This window comes from Oncorhynchus nerka, linkage group LG4 (genome assembly GCF_034236695.1).
Source record: "Oncorhynchus nerka isolate Pitt River linkage group LG4, Oner_Uvic_2.0, whole genome shotgun sequence".
NCBI lineage: Eukaryota > Metazoa > Chordata > Actinopteri > Salmoniformes > Salmonidae > Oncorhynchus > Oncorhynchus nerka.
The window spans coordinates 17957943-17984266 of NC_088399.1; the positions used below are offsets into that span (position 1 = coordinate 17957943).

Sequence of the window (26324 nt, forward strand, 5' to 3'; positions counted from 1 at the left end):
TCAATGATACAGATAATACAAAAGCAAATATCAAGACACAATCGAGGGCACCTGCAGAAAGATTTAACATACTTTAGCATACTTTAATTAGCAATATAAAAGCCCAATAAATTGACTATAATCCAGAACGTTGAATACAAAAACCTACAAGTAAACCATATCTAAAGTGAGATCATTCATATACGTTTTGATGCTGTAATGTTTTGATGCCATGTCTCGTTTCAAGTGATAGAACTGGATTACATTTCACCATCCTAACTAATATAAGGGACGTGTTCTGGCGCCAGGCCAGTAAACGGTCTAGCACTGTCTGGCGTCAGGGAAATTACCACTCAACTGGCCAACGCTAAATCATTTGTGGGGCTTTGAGAAAGACATCCGGATTCATACATAACAAATGATCAGCTTTTCTAACTTTGATGAAAGTCAGATCTTATAATGCATATTTCATATGTGACTCCAAGCTAACAAGGGTCAATTTAGTTTCCCACTGTAGCATGTTTCTTTGAAGACCTCGGTAGATATATAAGGTAGGTAGATATATAAGGTAGGTAGATATATAAGGTAGGTAGATATATAAGGTAGGTAGATATATAATGTAGGTAGATATATAAGGTAGGTAGATATATAATCTAGGTAGATATATAAGGTAGGTAGATATATAAGCTAGGTAGATAAATAAGGTAGGTAGATAAATAAGGTAGGTAGATAAATAAGGTAGGTAGATATATAAGGTAGGTAGATATATAAGGTAGGTAGATAAATAAGCTAGGTAGATAAATAAGCTAGGTAGATAAATAAGGTAGGTAGGTAGATAAATAAGGTAGGTAGATATATAAGGTAGGTAGATAAATAAGGTAGGTAGATATATAAGCTAGGTAGATATATAAGCTAGGTAGATATATAAGCTAGGTAGATATATAAACTAGGTAGATATATAAACTAGGTAGATAAATAAGGTAGGTAGATATATAAGCTAGGTAGATATATAAGGTAGGTAGATATATAAGCTAGGTAGATATATAAGCTAGGTAGATATATAAGCTAGGTAGATATATAAACTAGGTAGATATATAAACTAGGTAGATAAATAAGGTAGGTAGATATATAAGCTAGGTAGATAAATAAGGTAGGTAGATATATAAGGTAGGTAGATATATAAGGTAGGTAGATATATAATGTAGGTAGATATATAAGGTAGGTAGATATATAGGCTAGGTAGATATATAAGCTAGGTAGATATATAAACTAGGTAGATATATAAGCTAGGTAGATATATAAACTAGGTAGATAAATAAGGTAGGTAGATATATAAGCTAGGTATATATATAAGCTAGGTAGATATATAAGCTAGGTAGATATATAAACTAGGTAGATATATAAACTAGGTAGATAAATAAGGTAGGTAGATATATAAACTAGGTAGATATATAAGCTAGGTAGATATATAAGCTAGGTAGATATATAAGCTAGGTAGATATATAAGCTAGGTAGATATATAAACTAGGTAGATATATAAACTAGGTAGATAAATAAGGTAGGTAGATATATAAGCTAGGTAGATAAATAAGGTAGGTAGATATATAAGGTAGGTAGATATATAAGGTAGGTAGATATATAATGTAGGTAGATATATAAGGTAGGTAGATATATAAGCTAGGTAGATATATAAGGTAGGTAGATATATAAGGTAGGTAGATATATAAGCTAGGTAGATAAATAAGGTAGGTAGATATATAAGGTAGGTAGATATATAAGCTAGGTAGATAAATAAGGTAGGTAGATATATAAGGTAGGTAGATATATAAGGTAGGTAGATATATAAGCTAGGTAGATATATAAGGTAGGTAGATATATAAGGTAGGTAGATATATAAGGTAGGTAGATATCATTTTGGGGGGGTGAAGGGGGCTTAGGTAGGCGCTGCAATGGTTAAGAGGAATCTGAAAGACTTGAGAAAGATAGAGGAGATGCTGCAAGGACAAACTATCGATCGATTCCATGCTGTACAGTCAGTGTTCCCACCCAGATAGAAGTTGAGAGTTCCCTTCCGAATCACACGTCTCTCTCGCTGTCTCTCTCGCTGTCTCTCTCTCTGTCTCTCTCTCTGTCTCTCTCGCTGTCTCTCTCTCTGTCTCACCCGCTGTCTCTCTCTCTGTCTCTCTCTCTGTCTCTCTCTCTGTCTCTCTCTCTTCCCAAAATCACCTACAAAAATCACAGAAACCCCCATAACATTGTTATGACAACATACTGAAGCTTCAGTTTCTTCTTTTGTAATGCATTTGACAGCTTTCAAATGTTTGGAGTGCAACGCAGCTGTCACTAGCGGGGCTGCAGCATGTATTGTACACCCTGCATTGTGAAAGTACAAGAGAAGCAGTCCGTCTATTTCAGCACCACGGACAGCGACTTTAGAACAGATAGCAAGCGCCAATATTTATTTATTTTATTTCATCTTTATTTAACCAGGTAGGCTAGTTGAGAACAAGTTCTCATTTACAACTGCGACCTGGCTAAGATAAAGCAAAGCAGTTCGACACATACAACAACTCAGAGTAACACATGGAATAAACAAACATACAGTCAATAATACAGTAGGAAAAAAAGTATATATACAGTGTGTGTAAATGAGGTAAGATAAGGGAGGTAAGGCAATAAAATAGGCCATAGTGGCGAGGAATTTACGATATAGCAATTAAACACTGGAGTGATAGATGTACAGAAGATGAATGTGCAAGTAGAAATACTGGGGTGCAAAGGAGCAAAATAAATAAATACAGTATGGGGATGAGGGGGATGGGCTATTTACAGATGGGCTATGTACAGGTGCAATGATCTGTGAGCTGCTCTGACAGCTGGTGCTTGAAGTAAGTGAGGGAGATAAGAGTCTCCTGCTTCAGCGATTTTTGCAGTTCGTTCCAGTCATTGGCAGCAGAGAACTGGAAGGAAAGGCAGCCAAAGAAGGAATTGGCTTTAGGGGTGACCAGTGAAATATACCTGCTGGAGAGCGTGACGCGGGTGGGTGCTGCTATGGTGACCAGTGAGATATACCTGCTGAAGAGCGTGATGCGGGTGGGTGCTGCTATGGTGACCAGTGAAATATACCTGCTGGAGAGCGTGATGCGGGTGGGTGCTGCTATGGTGACCAGTGAAATATACCTGCTGGAGAGCGTGACGCGGGTGGGTGCTGCTATGGTGACCAGTGAGATATACCTGCTGGAGAGCGTGATGGGGGTGGGTGCTGCTATGGTGACCAGTGAAATATACCTGCTGGAGAGCGTGATGCGGGTGGGTGCTGCTATGGTGACCAGTGAAATATACCTGCTGGAGAGCGTGACGCGGGTGGGTGCTGCTATGGTGACCAGTGAAATATACCTGCTGGAGAGCGTGACGCGGGTGGGTGCTGCTATGGTGACCAGTGAGATATACCTGCTGGAGAGCGTGATGCGGGTGGGTGCTGCTATGGTGACCAGTGAGCTGAGATAAGGCGGGGCTTTACCTAGCAAAGACTTGAAGATGACCTGGAGCCAGTGGGTTTGACCGCAAAAGCTTTCCAATCTTTGAGGATCTCAGACGATAAGAGAGGTTGAACAGGCTGGTAATAGGGGTTGCAACAATTTCGGCAGATAATTTTAGAAAGAGAGGGTCCAGATTGTCTAGCTCGGCTGATTTGTAGTGGTCCAGATATTGCAGCTCTTTCAGAACATCAGCTATCTGGATTTGGGTGAAAGAGAAGCTGGGGAGGCTTGGGCCAGTTGCTGTAGGGGGTGCAGGGCAGTTGACCAGGGTAGTGGTAGCCAGGTGAAAAGCAGTATCAAATTCCCTTCTGAAGTTGCCCTCAAAGCTGCTTCATATTTATGATTAATGATTGAGTCAAATCGTTTTATAACGTATCAATATATAATCAATTGAAATTAAGTTTATGAAGCTATTTAAATATAGTATGAAATAGCTTACAATTTTGTTATGCAAACAATCTAACTAGGCCTAGACTTCATGGGTGCTTCAATGTGTTGTGATTATTTCCATTATTCTCATAGGCCTAAAAAAAAGACTAAACAGTAGTATTTGTTAAATTAAAGTAATAGATTCAGGTATCATGTATTACATTACAAAACGTGTAAAGGCAGCGCTGCATTTTGCAATTGATTCAACATGCTATGGCTGATTGTAATAGCGGTACGCGCCTTCTCTTTTGCACGAACAGACAGCTTTAATAGCCACCAAAAATGGCTCTGTAAACCCGAACGGTGGTTTATGTCCGGTATCTAAACCGCCCTCTATCCACCACTTCCTTCAACGTGAGCAAACAACTCTGGCTTATCTGCTGCTAAACATTTCTGATACAACTCTCTGAACGCTCGGACACAGTGGATGAAACAGTAGGCTATAGCTCCACTTCTCCACTGTTCCTTTAAGCGGCGCTTGCTGATCAGCTGGTGGGACGGTTCAGTTTGGTGCCGCTTGGCCCGTGATAGAGAGCGTCGAGAGCGGGTAAGAAGTTGCGCAACCCGCCCTGGCTCAGGCTAGCAGATAAAAGCACGGATAGTGATTGAAAGAGATGGTAAAAAGGAATTAGCACAGGCATAGAGAGCGAGAGATAGAGAGAGATAGATAGAGATAGATAGAGCGAGAGATAGAGATAGAGATAGATAGATAGAGCGAGAGAGAGAGGGGGGAGATTTTCCACAAAGCTTTTTTTCTTTCTGCGCTTGAACATCCCGGATAAAGCTGAGCTTGTAAAGTGGGAAAGTACGAGCACCAGACCTTCCTCAACGTCAATATTTTCATACTTTTGATACTCTTTCAAGCTGGAATTCACGCTTTCGCTTTTTTTCTCCAACTCCCATTTCCAGATCTAGGACACGGTCATCCGTGGTGTAATAAAAAAGTAACAGGCACGAGAAAAAAGTAACAAGGAGACCGCATCAGATAACCAGAGTGGAGTACAGTAGCCAACACCACGGCGGGAGCCCGGTAGTGAATGGAGCCGTGCGGGGCTTATGGCAGAGGGGCGTTCGTATAATAATGGGACACGGAGTGGCTCTCCCAGATGAACCTTCGAAGTAAGTAGGTTAAATAAGTGTTTTATCTAATAAATCTGACCCGCTTCAGAATGCTTGACTGTTAAAATAAATTCTGAGGAGATTACGAGACCTATTCGAAGTGAGACCAAAACGCAACGCTCACTTCGAGACTATTAGACTAAATTGTCACTCACTACTCTAAATGTTGTTAGGCCTACTCTATAATAAATTAAAAGTTGTCACTTTATATAAATGTTTAGAAATAATGTTATTTATGACCAATTGAAATGCAGCCTGATCGGTTGTTACTTTCGATTCGGGCTGCTGAAAGCGAGCAGAAGCAGCAGTCTGTCAGACACACCCTATAAGGTATTTCGAGCCAGATAACCGCTTTGGCACTTCAAAACTATAAACTGAAAAAAGCTTCACCTACTTTTCGTGGAATACATATTTGTGGGATTCTGGCCACATCGTAGCCGGACAGTGAAGAGGGTCAGTGTCATTCCCATTAAAACGTATTTTGTGACCTCTGGTCTTCTAGCATTTTGATGCCAATTCAAACTCTCACGCATAGGCGGCACTGGCACGTGTATTTCCGCAGGGGCGCAACCAGGACAGCAGAGGTGTGCGTAATAATTTATTAAGCGCCATGTCAGCTATAAGCATGTTAAATGAATGCATGGTGACGCAGTTGAAGCTAGGACAATTCATGTTTCATGGAACGAATTAAATAAGTGGTGGGGTGACATTCACTTGCTAGTTCACCCCCCCCCCCCCCCCCCCATGCATATAACGCATACGAACTTATTTTTCAAAGAAAGGGGACGAGCTTTCCACTCTATAATGAACAATCCAATACGTCTCACCCCAAAGCACACACACACCCGCAACTTTTGAAACTTGGCATCAAACCCTGTATGACTTAAAAGCTCGTGTGTAACTCTCGAAATATTCTCTCTGAAATATGTTACATGCACGACGACGATGTACAGCATTACATACAAACATCTGTTTGACACTGAGCTACAAATCTCATCCTTGTCAATCTATATGGTTTTGATCTATTTCTTAGAAATTCAGATGGTAAAAATAAGGAATGAAATGTCCCATCTCGGAAAATAAGAAAAATGGGATGATCAAGATAGACTAGACCTATTCACTGATAGGTATACTGGTCTCTCTCTCTCTCTCTACCTCTCCCTTTCAATAATATCTGTAGTATATAATATTCTCTCTCTTTCACTCTATCATTTCTATAATATCTAATATTTTCATAATTCCCCTCATTTTCCCAGGACTATCACTGAGGCAAGGTGCCGGACCGGGGCATCACGACCTGATGGATGTATCTAAGTACGTCGTCACCTTTCCCTCATCCTCCCTCGTAGCGGACAGCTCTTGTCTCTCCCAGCGGAAAAGGACCTCTGAAGTATGGATTTGTTCTGCTGATATCCCAACGACCCCTACCGCCACCACCACAGCACTGGCACCACTATGGTTGAAGTAGATGTGAAGTTTCATAGTGACTTTCGCCTCCCCCTGGTCCATTTTTTGTCCGTCTTTTCCAAACCAGGCGTCAAAACAATAAAGTGTAATTTCCTAAAGAAGCTGTGATTATTTGTGTGTCCACTTCTATTAAACGGCTCTACAGTTATTTATCTTAGTGCATTTGTATTTGTTTTCCCTCATCACTGAACCGTCCCCTATCGCTCAGTTGAGCACGCAGACTCATCATGGTGATGCCAAAGTTACTTTCTGTCTCTGTATGATCCCTAGTCGCGTTCCATGCTTTTCGCCCAAGCTCTGACTACCGTGGCCCCTCCTGCCCTTCACCGCCAGACCCCACTCATCGTCGGACCTCGCTTGTGGCTTTCCCAGGACCTGCCATGCTCTGTCAGGCCGTGTTGCTCCTCCTGCACTGCTTCGCCTCTTTGACACTGGGCCAGTACGACCTGTGCAAGTCCCTGGTGAGCACGGACGATGGCGCGGTGTGGGAGCAGTATGCATGCCAGCCCAAGGCCCAGTCCATGAAGGACTACATGCGGGTCAAGGTGGACCCACCAGGCATCACCTGTGGGAACCCACCTGAGAGATTCTGCACTCTGGTAAGTTGAATAAGTGGCGTGGTTGGTTTATTGGATTGCACTGAAATTTATGTCTGAAGTTGCTGCTGTGAGCAGGGGCAATGATTTGTTTAGTTGGGGGGCCTAGTGGTGACCAAGCACCAGTTATGGGTGGACATGGGAAATCAGCAACGTGTATCAGAAATAGCTTTGAAAATTGTCTTAAACTAACACTGGTCAATCAGCCCCAACAGTTGACTAGGCTGCAGCTGCTTACATTTGTGGGAAAAAAGAGACCGCAGCAGACAATGCTGTGTCCTGAGACAGACTGATTATTCGAGGGGGAAAATGGCAGAAGCGGATGTTCCGTTTGAATCAGATGGCGTGTCAAGAGGAGATGAGCGAGAAGGATTGCATTCCAGTGCAGAATACAAAAGGAAATAAGAGAAGTAAAGTGGTAGTGGAATCCAGTAAATCCAAGCCTAGTTCTGATTATTTTTTGGTCCGAGTAAGGGCTTTTGGATCGATGTTACCTGGGAGATCCGATTGAAGTCTCTATAAAAATGGTGGATGCGTTGCATGAGGTGGCGTTGATGAGAGTATTGTTGTCGTTGTAGAAATCGGATTGGAATGTGTCATGTGTGGCTCTTCGAAGCAAGGTGCCTACTATCAAGGGCGTTATCGCTGGGGTGGCACTAGAAGTGAATGCAAAGCATATGTAAAGAATTGAATCAAGTGGTTGGTGCACACTGACTGACCTGCATGATGGGTGGAGTGAGGAAGCCCACTCCATCCATTCTATTGCTTTTTCTCACATGCATTCTCACATGCATTTAGGTTTTATGAGGTACCCTGTGAGAGCTTTCATGCCCAAACCCAGGCAGTGTGATAAATGCAAAATATTTGGTAATGTGTCGAGTGTATGTAGACAGGAGGGGTATCGTATACCAGCTGAGCCAAATGCTGCAATTGTGGTGGTGAACATGCACCCACATTTCTGAAGTGTCCTGTTAGGGTGAATGAGACGGAGGTGGTAAGAATAAGGGCTGTCCAGCATGTCTCCTATCTGGAGGCATTGAGAAGATTAGAAGAAAGCAGTGGGGTTGAGGAAGTAATGGTAGTAGGAGTAGAGGAACCAGAGAATATTCCTTGTCAGAGGGATCCTGACATGTTGCATGTTAAGAAGGTGGACTTTGTAGCATTTATTACATTGGTTATCAACTGCACAGCGCAAACAGAAAGGAGATCTGAGGAAATAGGCATCATTGTGAGTGCAGCTGAGTGTTTTTTGGGACTCTGGGATTTTACAGCAGAGGCATTACAAGGAATCCTGTGGATGAATGCTCTGTCCTCACAGGCACCTGCACCTGTTTAGGGATGGGATTTGAACTGTGACTGAAGGAGTGGGATGGTTTTTATTATTATTATTATTATTCTGTGTGTTGCCGGGTCCCACCCTCCATTCCCGCAAATTGATTTTTGTTTTGGTGTTTCAATACCCCGTATAGTAAGTAGGTGGCAGAAATACAGGTGGCAGAAGAGGAAGAAGACAGGTTACGGATAAAAAAATGTTATTAAACTTATACTTTACGTTCCTTATTTATAAGCATTTGTGTTGGTAAATTATGTAATAGAGCCTAAGTTTGAAGCATTTACTCTGCCTCACTGAGCCTCTGTACCCTGAAACACTCTTAGCTCTGGTCCGTGGCAGTGGCCTCTCCCCAGGCTCTGCCACAATTGCATTGAATAACTTTTTCAACTCTTAATTTGTATCTGCCCTAATTTATTCAAATTAATCCATTTGAAAATGAAAATATTCAAGTTAGATACATCATGTTCAGTGCTAACGCCCACTCCAAGGAATTGTTTCTCCCCTCCAAGGAATTTATAGAAAGCTGATTTAGGCCTACTGCATTTCTAATCAAAGCTCTAAAATGCTATTTAGAGAGCGACAAAAACAATGCTATTTAGAGAGCAGAAAAACAACGCTATTTAGAGAACGGCAAAAACAACGCTATTTAGAAAACGTCAAAAACAACGCTATTTAGAGAGCGATAAAAACAACGCTATTTAGAGAGCGACAAACACAACGCTATTTAGAGAGCGGCAAAAGCAACGCTATTTAGAGAGCGGCAAAAGCAACGCTATTTAGAGAGCGACAAAAACAAGCCAAAATGACTGCATCCATGATCACCTTGGTACTGTAGCTTCATTCACCTCAGTCGATAAGGGACATGCATACAATTCTAGGACAAACACATGCCATACAGCAACTAGCTGCTACACACTAGCTCAGCACTGGGATTACAAACCCTAGTTCAGTTTCCTGTCAAATCAAACAGTAGTTACCTGGCCATCTTACCTCTGCGCTGCTTTCATCAACCAAGGGTGGCCAATCTACAATTCAGTGAACATCTGAGCAAGGCATAACTTATCGCATTGTGTGTCATTTGCAATCAACACTAGCCTATCTCAGCATGACATTGGGAAAGCCTAGTTTGTTGGAGGCGTTAAATAACACAGTAGAAGGTGATAGCAGAATTTTCACTCAATAAAGGAAAGAGCTGGAGAAAAAACATACCATTTTATTTGGCTTAGGCAGGTCGGAACCTCCTGATGCGGCGTGAATTCAAGCGGGCTCGGGTGGGCTTTGGCCAAGTTTGGCGGGCACCAAAAGTCATGACACCAGTGAAATTACTTGGCAATGGGCTGGAGCTCACTGAGAATGGTCCGGGGGTGTTGTTTGCATTGTGTTGGCAGACTGTCATCCGGCTTGATTGGGTTTTTTCGAAGGACTTCAAATTTTGCCTGGTAAAGGGCATAAAGTATTGAGAGGGGAGAGGGGGTAGTACCTCTCGTTTCAAGAACACTAACTGGGTGAGGGTGGAGAACTGCAGGAGAATAGTGGGCATTACTATGCAATTCTCAACGTGTATTTCCCAGCTAGGTTGTTGAGTGGAATGAAACTCTAAAAATAGGACGATTTGAACGTTTGAGACTTAGGCCATCTTTAGCTGAGCTACAGCATACCGCTTCCTTTTAATTGTCACAACTTGACACGATCTGAGATGTGTTTACTTAATGTGTTAGGTTCAGTACCACCTGTCTGGACAGTCCCTGTTAGCTGCCCAGTCGATGAGTCAGTGAGGTAATCAGATGAGCGATGACTTCCAACCAAAGGCAGAGATACATGAATTTAATAGGGGACAATTGATTCACTCATTATTCACTGATGTCTCAGAAACACACACACACACACACACACACACACACACACACACACACACACACACTAGAGGCCCTCCCACTATTGAGACTAACAACAGGACTCCATTTAACAATGTAAAGCAGAGCAGATAGGTAGAGAGAAAATTAGAGATGGACGTAGAGGAGAGAGATGAAGAGAGGGAGAGAGAGGGAGAAAAGAGTGAGAGAGAGGGAAAGTGAAGACTGAGAAAGAGGGAGAAATAGAGTGAGAGAGACACTTGGGCGTTCTGTATCTTGCCCCTAATGGCAGGGCCCAGCCCGGGCCTGCTGCTGGAAACTTCTACAATTATGTTTCTGAGCAATGAAATATTGATGCTCTCCTTAATGGGCTTCTACCTTACAAGGACCCCAGGATGCTAGCCACCATGGTACGTTCCGTTTCATTCCCCATCCGTAGGCTCCTTCCCTTCTCCCGGAATGTTTCATAGGGGAGGAGTTATGGGGGGGATCTGGGATTTGAACGATCTAGCCTTAGTGGCCATGTACTATTATAATCTCCACCGGCACAGCCAGAAGAGGGCTGGCCACCCCTCAGAGTCTTTCTAGAGAGTTTTTCCTAGCCACCGTGCTTCTATATCTGCATTGTCTGCTCTTTGAGGTTTCTGTATAAAAGCCCATTTACGCTTGAGGGTGTGATGCAATTGCGGCGCCTCCGGAAGCACGCAGAGGCTGCTCTCACCGTGCACCTCCCGAAAGTTTTAACAATGTGGAGGGCTCCATATACATCCGCATTGACGTGATTGTTTGACAGTAGGTGGGGGCTGGAGGTCCTGTGTTAACACAAACTCACTTCCTTGACAACTTCCTTCACAACAGCGCTGCACTACTCCGCGAAGCGCTCTGCAGAGGCATTGTCACCTTAAATGCTGCATGACCAATGCAGACATCAGAATGACCATGCAGCGTCTTTGAGCACTTTGTGACATCTGCTAATGTAAAAAGGGCTTTATAATTCAATTTGATTGAGTGAAATTTGATTGAAATCAGATTCTTCTGATCTGCAATTTTTAGTATCGGCTGGGATCTTTATTTATTTACTTTTTTATTTATTTAACCTTTATTTAACAAGGCAAGTCAGTTAAGAACAAATTCTTATGTAAAGGCTACAGTGAAGCCTTTCTTCTGGGTTTACCATTCTGCATACTTCCTTCCTTCCCCGAAGTGTGCACTCGTTCACTTTCTCAAAATCCTTTATTTAGATAAGTTTTTAAAAAAGCCATCTTGGTGTTCATTGGAATAAGTAACAAACTGAGAAAATCTGTGTGTCTACAGTATATGTTTGTGCGTGTGTTAGTGCAGTTCGGCATGTGTCTACGTATGCATTGGTGGACAGCTCTGTGGGGGTGAAATGGTTTGAGTTCCATAGTCAAAATACCTAAAAACAAGACATGGTATCAAGGACATGATAAAACTAGCTTAAATGAGCCACTTATGGTTCACCACGTCAGCTTCTTGTCAATGTTGCTAGCTATTTGGTCCTACCAGCTCACACTGTCTCGAGTCAGAATTAGACTAATTAGATGTTTCTAAAACATCAAATTTAGAAGTTGTTCTAATAGTCAAATTTCAAAGTGTTTAAGCATTAACTTAAGTTCAGGAATTAACTCAGGAATTTTAAGGTTAGGCATTCAGTCCAAATGGTTAATGTAAAGGTTAAGGTTTGGGATAGGCTTAAAATTAAAATAAATTATATTGCTGGATTCAAACTGGCAACCTTTGGAATACTCAAATACTGACTTGTATCACGGGTTACCTGGCTGATCTGGCCATCCGTGTGTGTGTGTGTGTGTGTGTGTGTGTGTGTGGTTTGTCCTCTGACAAATCAATTGTATGTTTCGGTGTTCCTCAAGGTTTCATTTTAGGACAACTGTTGTTTTCACTTCATATTTTACCTCTTGGAGATGTCATTCGGAAAAACAATGCTAACTTTCATTGCTATGTGGATGACACAAAGCTGTACATCTCGATGAAACACAGCGAAGCCCCAAAATTGCCTACCCTGGAGGCCTGTGTTTCAGACAAACATTTACTTTAATTTTAAACTTGGACAAAACAGAGATGCTAGTTATAGGTCCCAAGAAACAAAGATATATTCTGTTGGATCTGACAATTCATCTTGATGCTTGTATAGACGTCTCAAAAAACACTCTGCGTTACTCTGGACCCTGATCTCTCTTTTGCCGAACATATCAAGAATATTTCAAGGACAGCTTTTTTCAATCTTCGTAACATTGCAAAAATCAGAAACTTTTTGTCCAAAATTGATGCAGAAAAGCTCATCAATGCTTATGTCACTTTTAGATTAGACTACTGTAATGCTCTACTCTCTGGCCACCCGGATAAAGGACTAAATAAACTTCAGTTAGTGCTAAACACGGCTGGTAGAATCTTGACTAGAACCAAAAAATATATACTTTCAGTCATTTAAAAGCGCTATATTTAAGCAATAAGGCCTGGGGGGTGTGGTATATGGCCAATTTACCACGGCTATGGACTGTTATTATGCACAATGCAACGCGGAGTGCCTGGATACAGCCTTTGCAGCGCGGAGTGCCTGGATACAGCCTTTAGCCGTGGTCTATTGGTCATATACCACAAACCCAGAGGTGCCTTGATGCTATTATTAACTGGTTACCAACGTAATTAGAGCAGGAAAAATACATGTTTTGTCATACCAGTGGTATATGGTCTGATATACCACGGCTGTCAGCCAATCAGCATTCAGGGCTCGAACTACCCAGTTTATAATAGTCCCATGTATTATTAGTAAGGCTTGATTGAAGCTCAATGTTAAATTCAAATCTCCCTACTATTATATCTAAGCCAATATGACACCAACGTCGATGAAAATTAGTCAACTTGATTGTAGGTACACAACACATTCTCCGCCTCTCGTCATGATCCATCTGTCCGTTGTTGAGAACCACTATAACATATTTTAAACAGGGTTGTTAGCATTAAGGTTGTCAGACAATTTTTTGCCCAAACCTTGATCAAATTCTAGACACTGCAGCGTCCATAAGGGGACAATTAGACTTGGATCCATTTGAACTGAATACATTTGTACAATAGATGCAACAGTTCTAATAAAATGTTTAATTTATCGCTCCCATGTGCACATTTCGGTCAATTAAAAATTAACATTGTGCTGCCTTTTGTAGCATTTATGACAATGCAATGTCTTTTCAGCCGAATCTCAGAGTTCTAAAACCAGGACCAACAACTTGGTTGCTGTGCAACAGAAGCAGCTTGCAGGCTAGCAGCTGTAGCTAGCTAGCTAACACCAGTAGATGAGAAGAAAGCTACAAGCAAAAGAAGCTAGCTAGCTAGGTATATTTAGCTATGGATGGTTTTTCATATGGTTGAAGTCATCTGTGTAAACTAAATCAGAGCACCAACAAATAAGCTAGCGAACGTCCTTGTCTGCTATTATAGCCCGATAGCTAGCCAACTAGCCAGTAGCTACAAGCCAACAAGACTGTTCCATAGCTGTATAGATTGTGCACCATTCACAACTCAATGTTGACAATATAAGCTAGCTAGCTACATTCTTCCATACAGCATAGCAAGCTAGCTAGCGAAGTAAAGTTCATAGTCAACACCAAATTTTGGGAAACTGCCACGTTGCTAACTTATAATACATCTATCTATTCCGGCATGTTACAGTCAAATCGGCTAGATAGCTACGTGTGCTAGCTACCCTACATTTTCTCAACCAAGACCAGCCTCTCACAACACTAACTGTAGCTGATAAAACAAATTGTCTTGATAAAAAACCTGGCCAATGCACTTGCAAGTAGCGTACCGGCTGTGCATTACAGTGAGTATACACATTAGCTAGCTAGCTAATTAGCTAGATCAACAGACGAGACAGAAGACATGTTCGAACAACCAGAAAAAATTCCAGCCCTTACATTATGATGCATTAATTCAGTACACCCTCCTCTGTCAATGCAATTTTCTTCATGACATTTTAATCCAAATTTGCACTGACTGACCAAGTGTATTCCCAAAGATCTGAACTTAGTAAGCAAAATTGTTTAAAATACACATTTTCCAGACATTGAAGTTAGGTTAATTTTAGGTTCTGAATGAAAGGTGAAAATAAGTATTTTCAGGAAGTTTAAAATATGTATTTTCCATATGTGGAAAATTGATTTTTGCTGTAGCTATTCAAGAGCTTGAGGGTTAGTTGACAAGTTGAATCATGTGTGCTAGCGCTGGAATAGATCAATTACATGGAACAGCCTGGGGTCCCCATGGAGAGGTTTGAGAACCACTACTCTCCTGTACGGTGCTGTCCAAACTTGTGAAACATAGATGTCTATGCTTGGTTCAGATTTGGTCCAGTACGGACTGGACCAAATCTGAACCAAACATTGTTTGCCGGACCAGAACAGAAATCAACATCCGTGGATGAGATTCCCTAAAAACATTTCCCTTCGATACAGCTACAACTTTTTCTAACAGGTTAGGAGAACATACCAGCAGGTTAGGAACATTAAAGCAGCAGGTTAGAAAAACTAACCTGCTAAAAAAAGCAGAGGTGAAAGTAAGGCTGTACGCCTTACCGTTAAAACATGAGCCTATCACAATAATTAAAATGAAATGTCAAAACTAGGCTACTACACCACTTTTTATCATTACTGCATGTCAGAGGCATGGAAAAAAAATAGCAAATGGACTTGAAAACGGGTGGTATAGCCTACGCTAGAAAATGTGATCGGGTTTAACAAAATTATATAATTTTGCCAAGGCAGAGATGAGTGGCCAATACCGAGACATGCCCGACAGCAGTGGACACACAAATTCTGGCCTAATGCCAATCGCCAAATGTCATGACACTTTGTGGTGTTTTGAGTCACAGTCTCTTTCCATTCACCACTGTTTGGAGGCTGGTAATATGTTGTGAGTGAATGAACGTGTGCAGGTAGCCTAGTAGTGGATCTCTTTGACGTGATTGTCTGACAATCAGATGAAACATCATGACTGGTTGTGTTTATGCCACAATAAAAGGTAATGCATTTTTTTTTATGACTAGGCCCACAGAGATCCCATTGAATGAATGAATGAATGAAATTATATGATTACCACATTAAAAAAATTGTTGCACGCGGAAGTGCGTGCACATATAGGAAGTCCCGTACCGGGAATAAATTAATTGTACTTCCCCCCCCTGATGAAGTCACTTGTTTTTTAGGGAGTCCCGTCTTGGACGTTGAAGTCAAGGCCAGTCCGGACTGCACCAAACAAAGAAAAAGACTCCCAAAAGATGTCAGCGTAGGTCCCCTTAGTGGGAAGTAGCCATCAACAAGTAAAAAACTGGAGGGGAGTCTGTGGGGACTCGCCCTGAATTTGAGTTTTCTTTCCTAATGCTCACTCATATTCAGTACTTTAAGAGTCACTTACAAGAACGGGTATGTTCTTAATGTAAATCAGCTGTTGATATTCACCCCCCACCCCTCTTTAAAGGGAGAATCCACATGTTTTGCATAAATGCAAATAGCCATATCTATGAAGTAATAGCCGTGGCCCGTTTTCCCGATAGTGATGGAACTTAAGCTTATGAGTGTTTTAACAATGTATCGTTTCTATAACGGCCAAAGAACTCAAATGCGTTTCTCAAAACACCACGTAGGGAGAACTTTCAATAAGTGCGTTGTTAGAGCATGTGTCGATGCTAATAGGATCGAAAGAAAGGAAGCGCTGCTCTCGGATCAGCGTTCACCATTCATATCTTACGTTAACATTAGATACTGACCATGGGTCAGCTCCTAGAAAGAAAATATCACCCCTGGCTGCAAATATTGAGGAGGCTTATTCTAATGCTTAGGCTATGCACTAAATCAAATATTTGGCACATCATTGACCACATGTTGTTAGGCTTACACATGAAATTGAGGCAAAAATTAAAGACGGTAGCCTACAATTAGCTAAATAGAACTCAGTTGATTGAACATGACATTTATTTAAATATGATTGAAATACACAGTGTACAAAACATTAGGAACACCTTCCTAATATTGAGTTGCACCCATTTTTTCACTCAGAATAGCCTCAATACCTCTGGGCATGGACTCTAAAAGGTGTCGAAAGTATTACATGGGGATGATGGTCCATGTTGACTCCAATGCTTCCCACAGTTGTGTCAAGTTGGCTGGTAGTGGATCTCTACTCTGAATATTTCGTTCAATCTCATCCCACAGATGCTCAATTTGATTCAGATCTGGTGACTGGGCAGGCCACTTCAGTAAGCTGAATTCACTGTCATGTTTGTGGAACCATTCCAGGACAATCCTAGCCTTGTGGCATGGGGCATTATCCTGCTGCAAAAATACATTTGCAGATGGATACACTGCTGCCATGAAGGGATGCACCTGATTGACAATGATGTTCAGATATCCTGTGGCATTCAAACGTTGCTCCACTTTTATCAAGGGGCCCAATGTGTGTCATGAAAACACACCACCAGCCTGCAATATTGACACACGGCATGATGGATGCATGTACTCGTGGTTTTCTCCATACCTAGTCCTTCCATCAGCGTAAAACAGCAGGAACCGGGATTCATCAAACCAGGCAATGTTTTTACAATTCTCCAGTGTCCAGTGTTTTCGTTCTGTAGCCCACTGCACTCGCAGTTTTATTTTTGAGCTGAAAGAAGTGGAACCCTGTAATGTCGACAGCTGCCATACACCATTCATGTCAAGGTACAACAAGTTGTGCATTCTTTTATGGGTCTTTGGGTACCAATGTTGTACTGGACTGTCAGTGGACTAACTCCAGAATTCTGCACAATTCGTGCCTCCTTTGTCCTCTTTCATCAACGACCCTTATTTTTACCACTGGTCTGCTGTTAGCTGTATGTCCTTTGGATGTTTGGTCACTTGTGATACACAAGGGAAACTGTTGAGCGTGAAAAACCCAACAGCACTGCAATTCTTGACACACTCAAACTGGTGCTCCTGGCGCCTACTACCATACTTCGTTCAAAGGCACTTAAATCTTTTGTCTGACCCATTTACCCTCTGAATGGCACACATACACTTTTGTACACTCAGGCCTATGTAGCCTACTATATTTATCTTTTAATGCCATCACTTCGGTTCTCATTTGAAGCATCTTTTTACCCTTTGCTTGTTTATAACAATTGCAAAGACATTGGCGTCTTTGTATTGTAGTCAACTTTGTTCTGAAGTTAACAGCGGTCACAGAGTGTCAGCGATTTGGGTGCAGAGTGAAAGCGGAGTCAGGCGCAGGACACAGGTATGGAGTAATCCAACTGAGTTTACTCAAAGAATAAAGCAAAATTCCAAAAATGGAACATACAACAAAACTCTAACACGAACACAACCACTAATGACACAAACATTCACGGACAGAACAGAAATGTATGTCAGATGGTTAAATAGGGAATGTAAATGTAAAACAGGTTTGTATGTAATCAGACAAAACGAAACAGAAAAATGGATCGGTAGTGACTAGAAAGCTGGTGACGTCGACCTCCGAACACCACCCGAACAAGGAGAAGGGCCGACTTCGGCGGAAGTCATGACAGTACCCCCCCCCTTGACCGACACCGGCGACGACCAGGAGGACGGGACGCAGGGCGATCGGGGTGGAGACGGTGAAACTCCTGTAGTAATGAGGGATCTAGGATGTCCTCCACCGGTACTCAGAATCTCTCCTCCGGGCTGTACTCCTCCCACTCCACCAGGTACTGAAGGCCCCTTGCCCGACGCCTTGAGTCCATGATGGCTCATACGGTATATGCCGGGACCCCCTCGATGTCCAGAGGGGGCGGAGGAACCTCCCGCACCTCAGACTGCTGGAGTGGACCAGCCACCACCGGCCCGAGGAGAGACACATGGAACGAGGGGTTAATGTGATAATCAGGGGGGAGTTGTAACCTATAACAAACCCTGTTCAGTCTCCTCAGGACTTTAAATGGCTCCACAAACCGCGGACCCAGCTTCCGGCAGGGCAGGTGAAGGGGCAAGGTTTCGGGTCGAGAGCCAGACCCGATCCCCCGGTGCATACACCGGGGCCTCACTGCGGTAGTGGTCAGCACTCGCCTTTTGCCTCCTGATGGCCCGTTGTAGCCGCACACGGGCAGTGTTCCATGTCTCCTCTGAGTGCCGAAACCATTCATCCACCACAGGAGCCTCGATCTGGCTCTGATGCCATGGTGCCAGGACCGGCTGATAACCCAGCACACATTGAAATGGTGATAGGTTGGTAGAGGAGTGGCGGAGGGAGTTTTGGGCCATCTCCGCCCAGGGGATGTAAACCGCCCACTCCCTCGGCCGGCCCTGGCAATAGGACCGCAGAAACCTACTCACATCCTGGTTGACTCTTTCCACCTGCCCGTTACTCTCGGGGTGAAAACCTGAGGTAAGGCTGACCGAGACCCCCAGGCGTTCCATAAACGCCCTCCATACTCTAGACTTGAATTGGGGACCCCGATCAGAAACTATATCCTCAGGCACCCCGTAGTGCCGGAATACATGGGTGAAAAGGCCCTCCGCAGTTTGTAGAGCCGTAGGGAGACCGGGCAAAGGAAGAAGGCGGCAGGACTTAGAAAACCGGTCCACAACGACCAGAATCGTGGTGTTACCCCACGACGGGGGAAGATCCGTCACAAAATCCGCCGATAGGTGTGACCATGGCCGTTGTGGAACGGGAAGGGGTTGTAATTTCCCTCTGGGCAGGTGTCTAGGTGCCTTGCACTGTGCGCATACCGAACAGGAGGAAACATACACCCTCACGTCCTTAGCTAAAGTGGGCCACCAGTACTTACCAGCAAGGCAGCGCACCGTCCAACCGATGCCAGGAAAGACCAGAGGAGAATGACGTGTGAGCCCAACAGATCAAACGATCGCGGACATCAGACGGAATGTGCAGACGCCCAACTGGACACTCAGGGGGAGTAGGCTCTGCACGTGACGCCCGATCGATGTCCGCGTCCACCTCCCATACCACCGGTGCCACCAGGTGAGAAGCTGGAATTATGGGAGTGGGATCCGTGGACCGCTCCTCTGTATCATACAGCCGGGACAGTGCGTCTGCCTTCACATTCTGGGAACCTGGTTTGTAGGAAAGGGTGAAAACAAAACGGGTGAAAAACATGGCCCACCTTGCTTGACGAGGGTTCAGTTTCATCGCTGCTCGAATGTACTCCAGATTGCGGTGGTCAGTCCAAATGAGAAAAGGGTGTCTAGCCCCCTCAAGCCAATGTCTCCACGCTTTCAGAGCCATGACAACAGCTATCAACTCCCGGTCCCCCACATCATAGTTTCGCTCCGCAGGGCTGAGCTTCTTCGAAAAGAATGCACAGGGGCGGAGCTTTAGTGGCGTACCCGAGCGCTGAGACAGCACAGCCCCTATCCCTGCCTCGGCGCGTCCACCTCAACTATGAACGCTAAGGAGGGATCAGGATGAGCCAACACGGGAGCCGAGGTAAACAGAGCCTTCAGGTGACCAAAAGCCCTGTTCGCCCCTGCTGTCCATTGCAGTCGCACCGGTCCCCCCTTCAGCAGTGAGGTAATGGGAGCCGCTACCTGACCAAAACCCCGGATAAATCTCAGGTAGTAATTGGCAAACCACGGGCGCAAACCTCAATCCTTTTTCTTCACAAAAAAGAAACTCGAGGAGACAGGTGAGATGGAAGGCTGAATGTATCCCTGTCCCAGAGATTCGGTGACATATGTCTCCATAGCCACCGTCTCCTCCTGTGACAGAGGATACACATGACTCCTGGGAAGTGCAGCATCTACCAAGAGATCTATCGCACAATCCCCTTTCGATGGGGTGGTAATTGAGTCGCCTTTCTACAGAAGGCGAGTGCCAAATCGGCATATTCAGGGGGAATGTGCATGGTGGAAACCTGGTTTGGACTTTCCACCGTAGTGGCACCTAAGGAAACACCAACACACCTCCCTGAACACTGACAGGACCATTCCTTGAGAGCCCACTGTTGCCACAAAATAATAGGATCATGAGAGACCAACCAAGGAAGACCCAATACAACAGGAAACGCAGGAGAGTCGATCAGGAAGAGACTAATTCTCTCCTCGTGATCCCCCTGCATTCTCATAGCAATGGGCGCTGTGACCTCCCCAATTAGCCCCGACCCCAAAGGACCACTATCTAAGGCATGTACAGGGAAGGGAACATCAACAGGAACAATAGGGATCCCTAATCTATGTGCTAAGGAGCGGTCAATAAAGTTCCCAGCTGTGCCTGAATCTACTGGTGCCTTATGCTGGGTATGTGGAGAGAACTCAGGAAATTCTATAGGTAACCACATGTGTGCAACAGGGGGCTCTGGATGAGTTGTGTTCCTACTCACCTGGGATGACCCACCAGTGCTCCGCCTGCTACCTCGACTTCCTGGAGAACCACCCCAGCACCGACCAGCAGTGTGCCCTCTGCGGCCACAACTGATACAGGGAATGGTCCCCCCTCCGGTCCCCCTCATAGCAGCCCCTCCTAACTCCATAGGTGTGGGATCCAATGTGCTGGGTAATGGAACGGGCAGACCCTGATCCAGACGTCCACGGGAGGCCAACAGGTTATCCAGCCGGATAGACAAGTCCACCAGCTGGTCCAGGTTGAGAGTAGTGTCCATGCAGGCTAGCTCCCTACGAACGTCCTCTCGTAAACTACACCTGTAGTGGTCGATCAGAGCCCGCTCATTCCATCCCGCACCAGCTGCCAGAGTTCTGAAGTCCAGTGCGAACTCTTGAGCGCTCCTCATCCCCTGTCTCAGATGAAACAGTCTCTCTCCCGCCACTCTCCCTTCAGGTGGATGATCAAAAACTGCCCGCTTCCGGGCAGGAGAAGTCCTCGTAGTCATCCAGAGTCGGACCTTCCCTTCCCCAGATGGAAGAGGAGGGAGAAGTCCTCGTAGTCATCCAGAGTCAGACCTTCCCTTCCCCAGATGGAAGCGGAGGGAGAAGTCCTCGTAGTCATCCAGAGTCGGACCTTCCCTTCCCCAGATGGAAGCAGAGGGAGAAGTCCTCGTAGTCATCCAGAGTCGTACCTTCCCTTCCCCAGATGGAAGCGGCGGGAGAAGTCCTCGTAGTCATCCAGAGTCGAACCTTCCCTTCCCCAGATGGAAGCGGAGGGAGAAGTCCTCGTAGTCATCCAGAGTAGCACCTTCCCTTCCCCAGATGGAAGCGGAGGGAGAAGTCCTGTAGTCATCCAGAGTCGGGCCTTCCCTTCCCCAGATGGAAGCGGTGGGAGAAGTCCTGTAGTCATCCAGAGTCGGACCTTCCCTTCCCCAGATGGAAGCGGCGGGAGAAGTCCTCGTAGTCATCCAGAGTCGGGCCTTCCCTTCCCCAGATGGAAGCGGAGGGAGAAGTCCTGTAGTCATTGCGTCTCTGGCATGGGTAGGCAGACCGTTCCATAAAAATGGAGCTCTATAGGAGAAAGCCCTGCCTCCAGCTGTTTGCTTAGAAATTCTAGGGACAATTAGGAGGCCTGCGTCTTGTGACCGTAGCGTATTTACAGTTGATTTGTCAAAGGACAAACCATTCACAGAGACAAACTGATATCTTTCCGCCAGATAAGATCTAAACCAAGCCAGAGCTGAACTCTAGTCATCCAGAGTCGGACCTTCCCTTCCCCAGATGGAAGCGGAGGGAGAAGTCCTCGTAGTCATCCAGAGTCAGACCTTCCCTTCCCCAGATGGCGTTGGCCCACTCCAGGGCTTTTCCAGTCAGGCAGGAAATGAGAGCGCCCACTCTCTCGCGTCCGGAAGGAACCGGCTGAACAGCTGCCAGGTAGAGCTCCAGCTGGAGTAGGAACCCCTGGCACCCGGCAACTGATCCGTCATACGCACCTGGGAGCGAGAGCCGAATTCCACTGGGACTTGACGGCGGAGGGGTGGACATTGGTGTAGGCTGAGGCGGGGGTGGTGGTGTAGTAGCGTTGACAGGAAAGCCTCCTCTCTCCCATCTGTCCATAGTTTGCAACACACGATCCATGGCTGTCCCTAGCCGGTTTAACATGGTTAAGGTGTATAAAATCGAGAACACAGCCATGCAATCTCCACAGACAAACATTGCCAGTAGAATGGCCTTACTGTAGAGCTCAGTGACTTTCAACGTGGAACCATCAAGTCAAGTCATCAAATTTCTACCCTGCAAGAGCTGCCCCGGTCAACTGTAAGTGCTGTTATTGTGAAGTGGAAATGTCTAGGAGCAACAACTGCTCAACCGCAAAGTGGTAGGCCACACAAGCTCACAAAATGGGACAACCGAGTGCTGAAGCGTGTAAAAATCATCTTTCCTATTTTGCAACACTCACTACCGAGTTCCAAACTGGCAGCAATGTCAGCACTAGAACTGTTCGTCGGAAGCGTCATGAAATCGGTTTCCATTGCCAAGCAGCTGCATACAAGCCTAAGATAACCATGTGCAATGCCAAGCATCGGCTGGAGTGGTGTAAAGCTCACTGTCATTGGACTCTGGAGCAGTGGAAATGCGTTCTCTAGAGTGATGAATCATGCTTCACCATCTGTCAGTCTGACGGACAAATCTGGATTTGGCGGATACCAGGAGAACGCTACCTGCCTGAATGCATAGTGCCAACTGTAAAGTTTAGTGGAGGAGGAATAATGGTCTGGGGCTGTTTTTCATGGTTTGGGCTAGGCCCCTTAGTTCCAGTGAAGGGAAATCTTAATGCTACAGCATACAATGACATTCTAGATGATTCTTTGCTTCCAAATTGTTAGGTTAGGATACTTATTAGATATTACTGCATGGTCGGAACTAGAAGCACAAGCATTTCGCTACACTCATATTAACATTTGCTAACCACGTATATGTGACCAATAAAATTTGATTTGAATTTTGTGGCAAAAGTTTGGAGAAGGCCCTTTCCTGTTTCAGCATGACAATGCCCCTGTGCACAAAGTGACGTCCATACAGAAATTAATTGTCGAAATCGGTGTGGAAGAACTTGACTGGCCTGCACAGAGCCCTGACCTAAACTCCATCGAACACCTTTGTGATGAATTAGAACGCCGACTGCAAGCCATGCCTAATGTATGTATATGTATATATGTATATACAGTGGGGCAAAAAAGTATTTAGTCAGCCACCAATTGTGCAAGTTCTCCCACTTAAAAATATGAGATAGGCCTGTAATTTTCATCATAGGTACACTTCAACTATGACAGACAAAATGAGATGGTGGAAAACACCATCATTAAGTTTGCCGATGACACAACAGTGGTAGGCCTGATCACCGACAACGATGAGACAACCTATAGGGAGGAGGTCAGAGACCTGACAGTGTGGTGCAAGGACAACAACCTCTCCCTCATCGTGATCTAGACAAAGGAGATGATTGTGGACTACAGGAAAAGGAGGACCAAGCACACCCCCATTCTCATCGACGGGGCTGCAGTGGAGCAAGTTGAGAGCTTCAAGTTCCGTGGTGTCCACATCACCAACACATCACCAACAGACCTCTATACCAGGCGGTGTCAGAGGAAGGCCCTAAAAATGGTCAAATACTCCAGCCACTCTAGTTATAGACTGTTCTCTCTGCTATCGCACGGCAAGCGATACCGGAGCGCCAAGTCTAGGTCCAAGAGGCTTCCAAACAGCTTCTATCCCCAAGCCATAAGTCTCCTGTACAGCTAATCAAATGGCTACCCAGACTATTTGCATTGCCGCTGCCCCCCCTCCTACGCTGCTGCTACTCTCTGTTATTCTCAATGCATAGTCACTTTAATAACTCTACCTACATGTACATATTACCTCAATGACCTCGACACCGGTGCCCCCTGCATATTGACTCAGTACCGGCATTCTTTTTATGTAGCCCCGCTATATTTATTTACTGCTGCTCTTGAATAATTTGTTATTCTTATCTCTTTATTTTTTTGTTGTTGGTATTTTCTTAAAACTGTATTGTTGTTTAAGGGCTTGTAAGTAAGCACTTACTTTCTAACTTCACTGTAAGGTCGGCGCATGTGACAAATACAATTTGATTTGATTTAGGCTGTTTGAGAAGGTTTGAATCCTAAACAACCTGCGTACACATTGTTTGAAGTACAATAGACCAACATAGCTCCTGTAGTAGGTCAAAGCTGTGTGCTGGAAAACCTTGGTAGAGCATGGGTTTTGTAGACATTGTGGCGCTCATGTGAATTTCCATTATTTTTCGGCTTTGGACCAATGGCTTCTTCTCACTTAAAACATTGTTTTTTGTTTTTAATTAGTAGTAGTAGTAGTAGTAGTTCCTATAAACATGGCCACCATCTTTTTCTATTGAGGATGATGCTCCTGTACTGTATCAAGCTGGATTAGTCACACACACACACACACACACACACATACGAAAAGCCTGCGTTAGCGTACAGTACGTCTTGCATGTGGCTTGGTTTGAACCAAAACCAACAGAGTGCCTCCATGTATGTGTATGGGCCTGTGTAGTGACAGATAAGGGACGGTGTGTGTGTGCATGTGTGAAAGAAGAAGAAAAAACCTTCCTGTCCCACAACAGAGTTTGTTTGTTTTAGAAGGTAGAAATCAGCCAGCTCTAAAAATAGACATGAGAAAGAGAGAGGTGGGGAAAGAGAAAGAGAGGTGGGGAGAGAGTGAGTGCGCGAAACGGAGGGAGGGAGAGAGGTGGGGAGAGAGTTAGAGCGAGAGTGAGAGAGAGAGAGCAGCTGGAAGGAGAGGAAGATGGCAGCTGGTGGTGTTGTGGAGTAGAGAACAGTCAGTAGATCACTTCTTTCCCAGACTGGGCCCAAGGCCATGCCACCTCCCCCTGCCCAAGATAACCCTTCCCAGACTGGGCCCAAGGCCATGCTACCTCCCCCTGCCCAAGATAACCCTTCCCAGACTGCCTCTCCCCTGGCTGCCTCTTTCCTGGCTGCCCTCTTTGCATCATCCCAGGCTAACCCATCTCTGGCTACCTCAGCCCTGGCTACCCTCGTTGCCCCTTCCCTGGCTACTTCTGCCCATGCTGCCTTTATCTGCCCCTTCTCAAGCTTTCCTGCCCTGCGCCAGCAGACAGATCCATACAGGGACACCCAAACCCTGCAGGCCTTGGGACTGACGCCAACCCCTAGAGAGAGTTAGGTCTTCAATCCTGATTATCTTGTTCCTGTAAAACCAGCCAGTAGTAACACACCTGATTACCACCTGCAGTGAGCAACTAATCATCAAGACCTTGATTAGATAAATCAGATGGGTTAGTACTAGGCTGGAATAAAGCCTGCACCAAAAACCTTCTATAAGGAGTAATAATGGCAGCTAAAGATGGATCTGACTCTGGGAACATAGAACCACTAGCTTGCATAAACCACACAAACTTGTTAGAAATATAATATTGGGGAATCAGTCAGGGCAATAATGGTGTATTGATAGGAACATCATAGGGTTTCAACATAAGCAACACAATAATGATTCAATCATAAACAATACATGAATAGTCCTGAGCCAAAAGTCCAAAGAGCAAAATTCACAATGTAATTGAAACCACTTGGTTGTGAATGCAGCATAAGGTTAAGTTATTAATTACCAGTTGTAAAGTTGTGAATATGAGTTGGATGCATTCAAGTGCTTTTAGTTGGATACATTCACGTGCTTTTAGTTGGATACATTCACGTGCTTTTAGTTGGATACATTCACGTGCTTTTAGTTGGATGCATTCACGTGCTTTTAGTTGGATACATTCACGTGCTTTTAGTTGGATACATTCACGTGCTTTTAGTTGGATACATTCACGTGCTTTTAGTTGGATACATTCACGTGCTTTTAGTTGGATACATTCACGTGCTTTTAGTTGGATACATTCACGTGCTTTTAGTTGGATGCATTCACGTGCTTTTAGTTGGATACATTCACATGCTTTTAGTTGGATACATTCAAGTGCTTTTAGTTGGATACATTCACGTGCTTTTAGTTGGATACATTCACGTGCTTTTAGTTGGATACATTCACGT

At 44.5% G+C, this 26324-nt stretch overlaps 1 protein-coding gene across 1 annotated transcript in view; it reads left to right on the forward strand.

Moving 5' to 3' along the window:
- Nucleotides 1-4500: 4500 nt before the first annotated feature.
- ntng2b (netrin g2b) overlaps nucleotides 4501-26324 on the forward strand; it is a 130480-nt gene continuing 108656 nt past the window's right edge. The window contains 3 exon segments of the mRNA XM_065017296.1: nucleotides 4501-4752; nucleotides 4857-5066; nucleotides 6323-7132. Of these exon segments, the coding sequence (XP_064873368.1) occupies nucleotides 6914-7132 (219 nt within the window). The 5' untranslated portion in view covers nucleotides 4501-4752; nucleotides 4857-5066; nucleotides 6323-6913.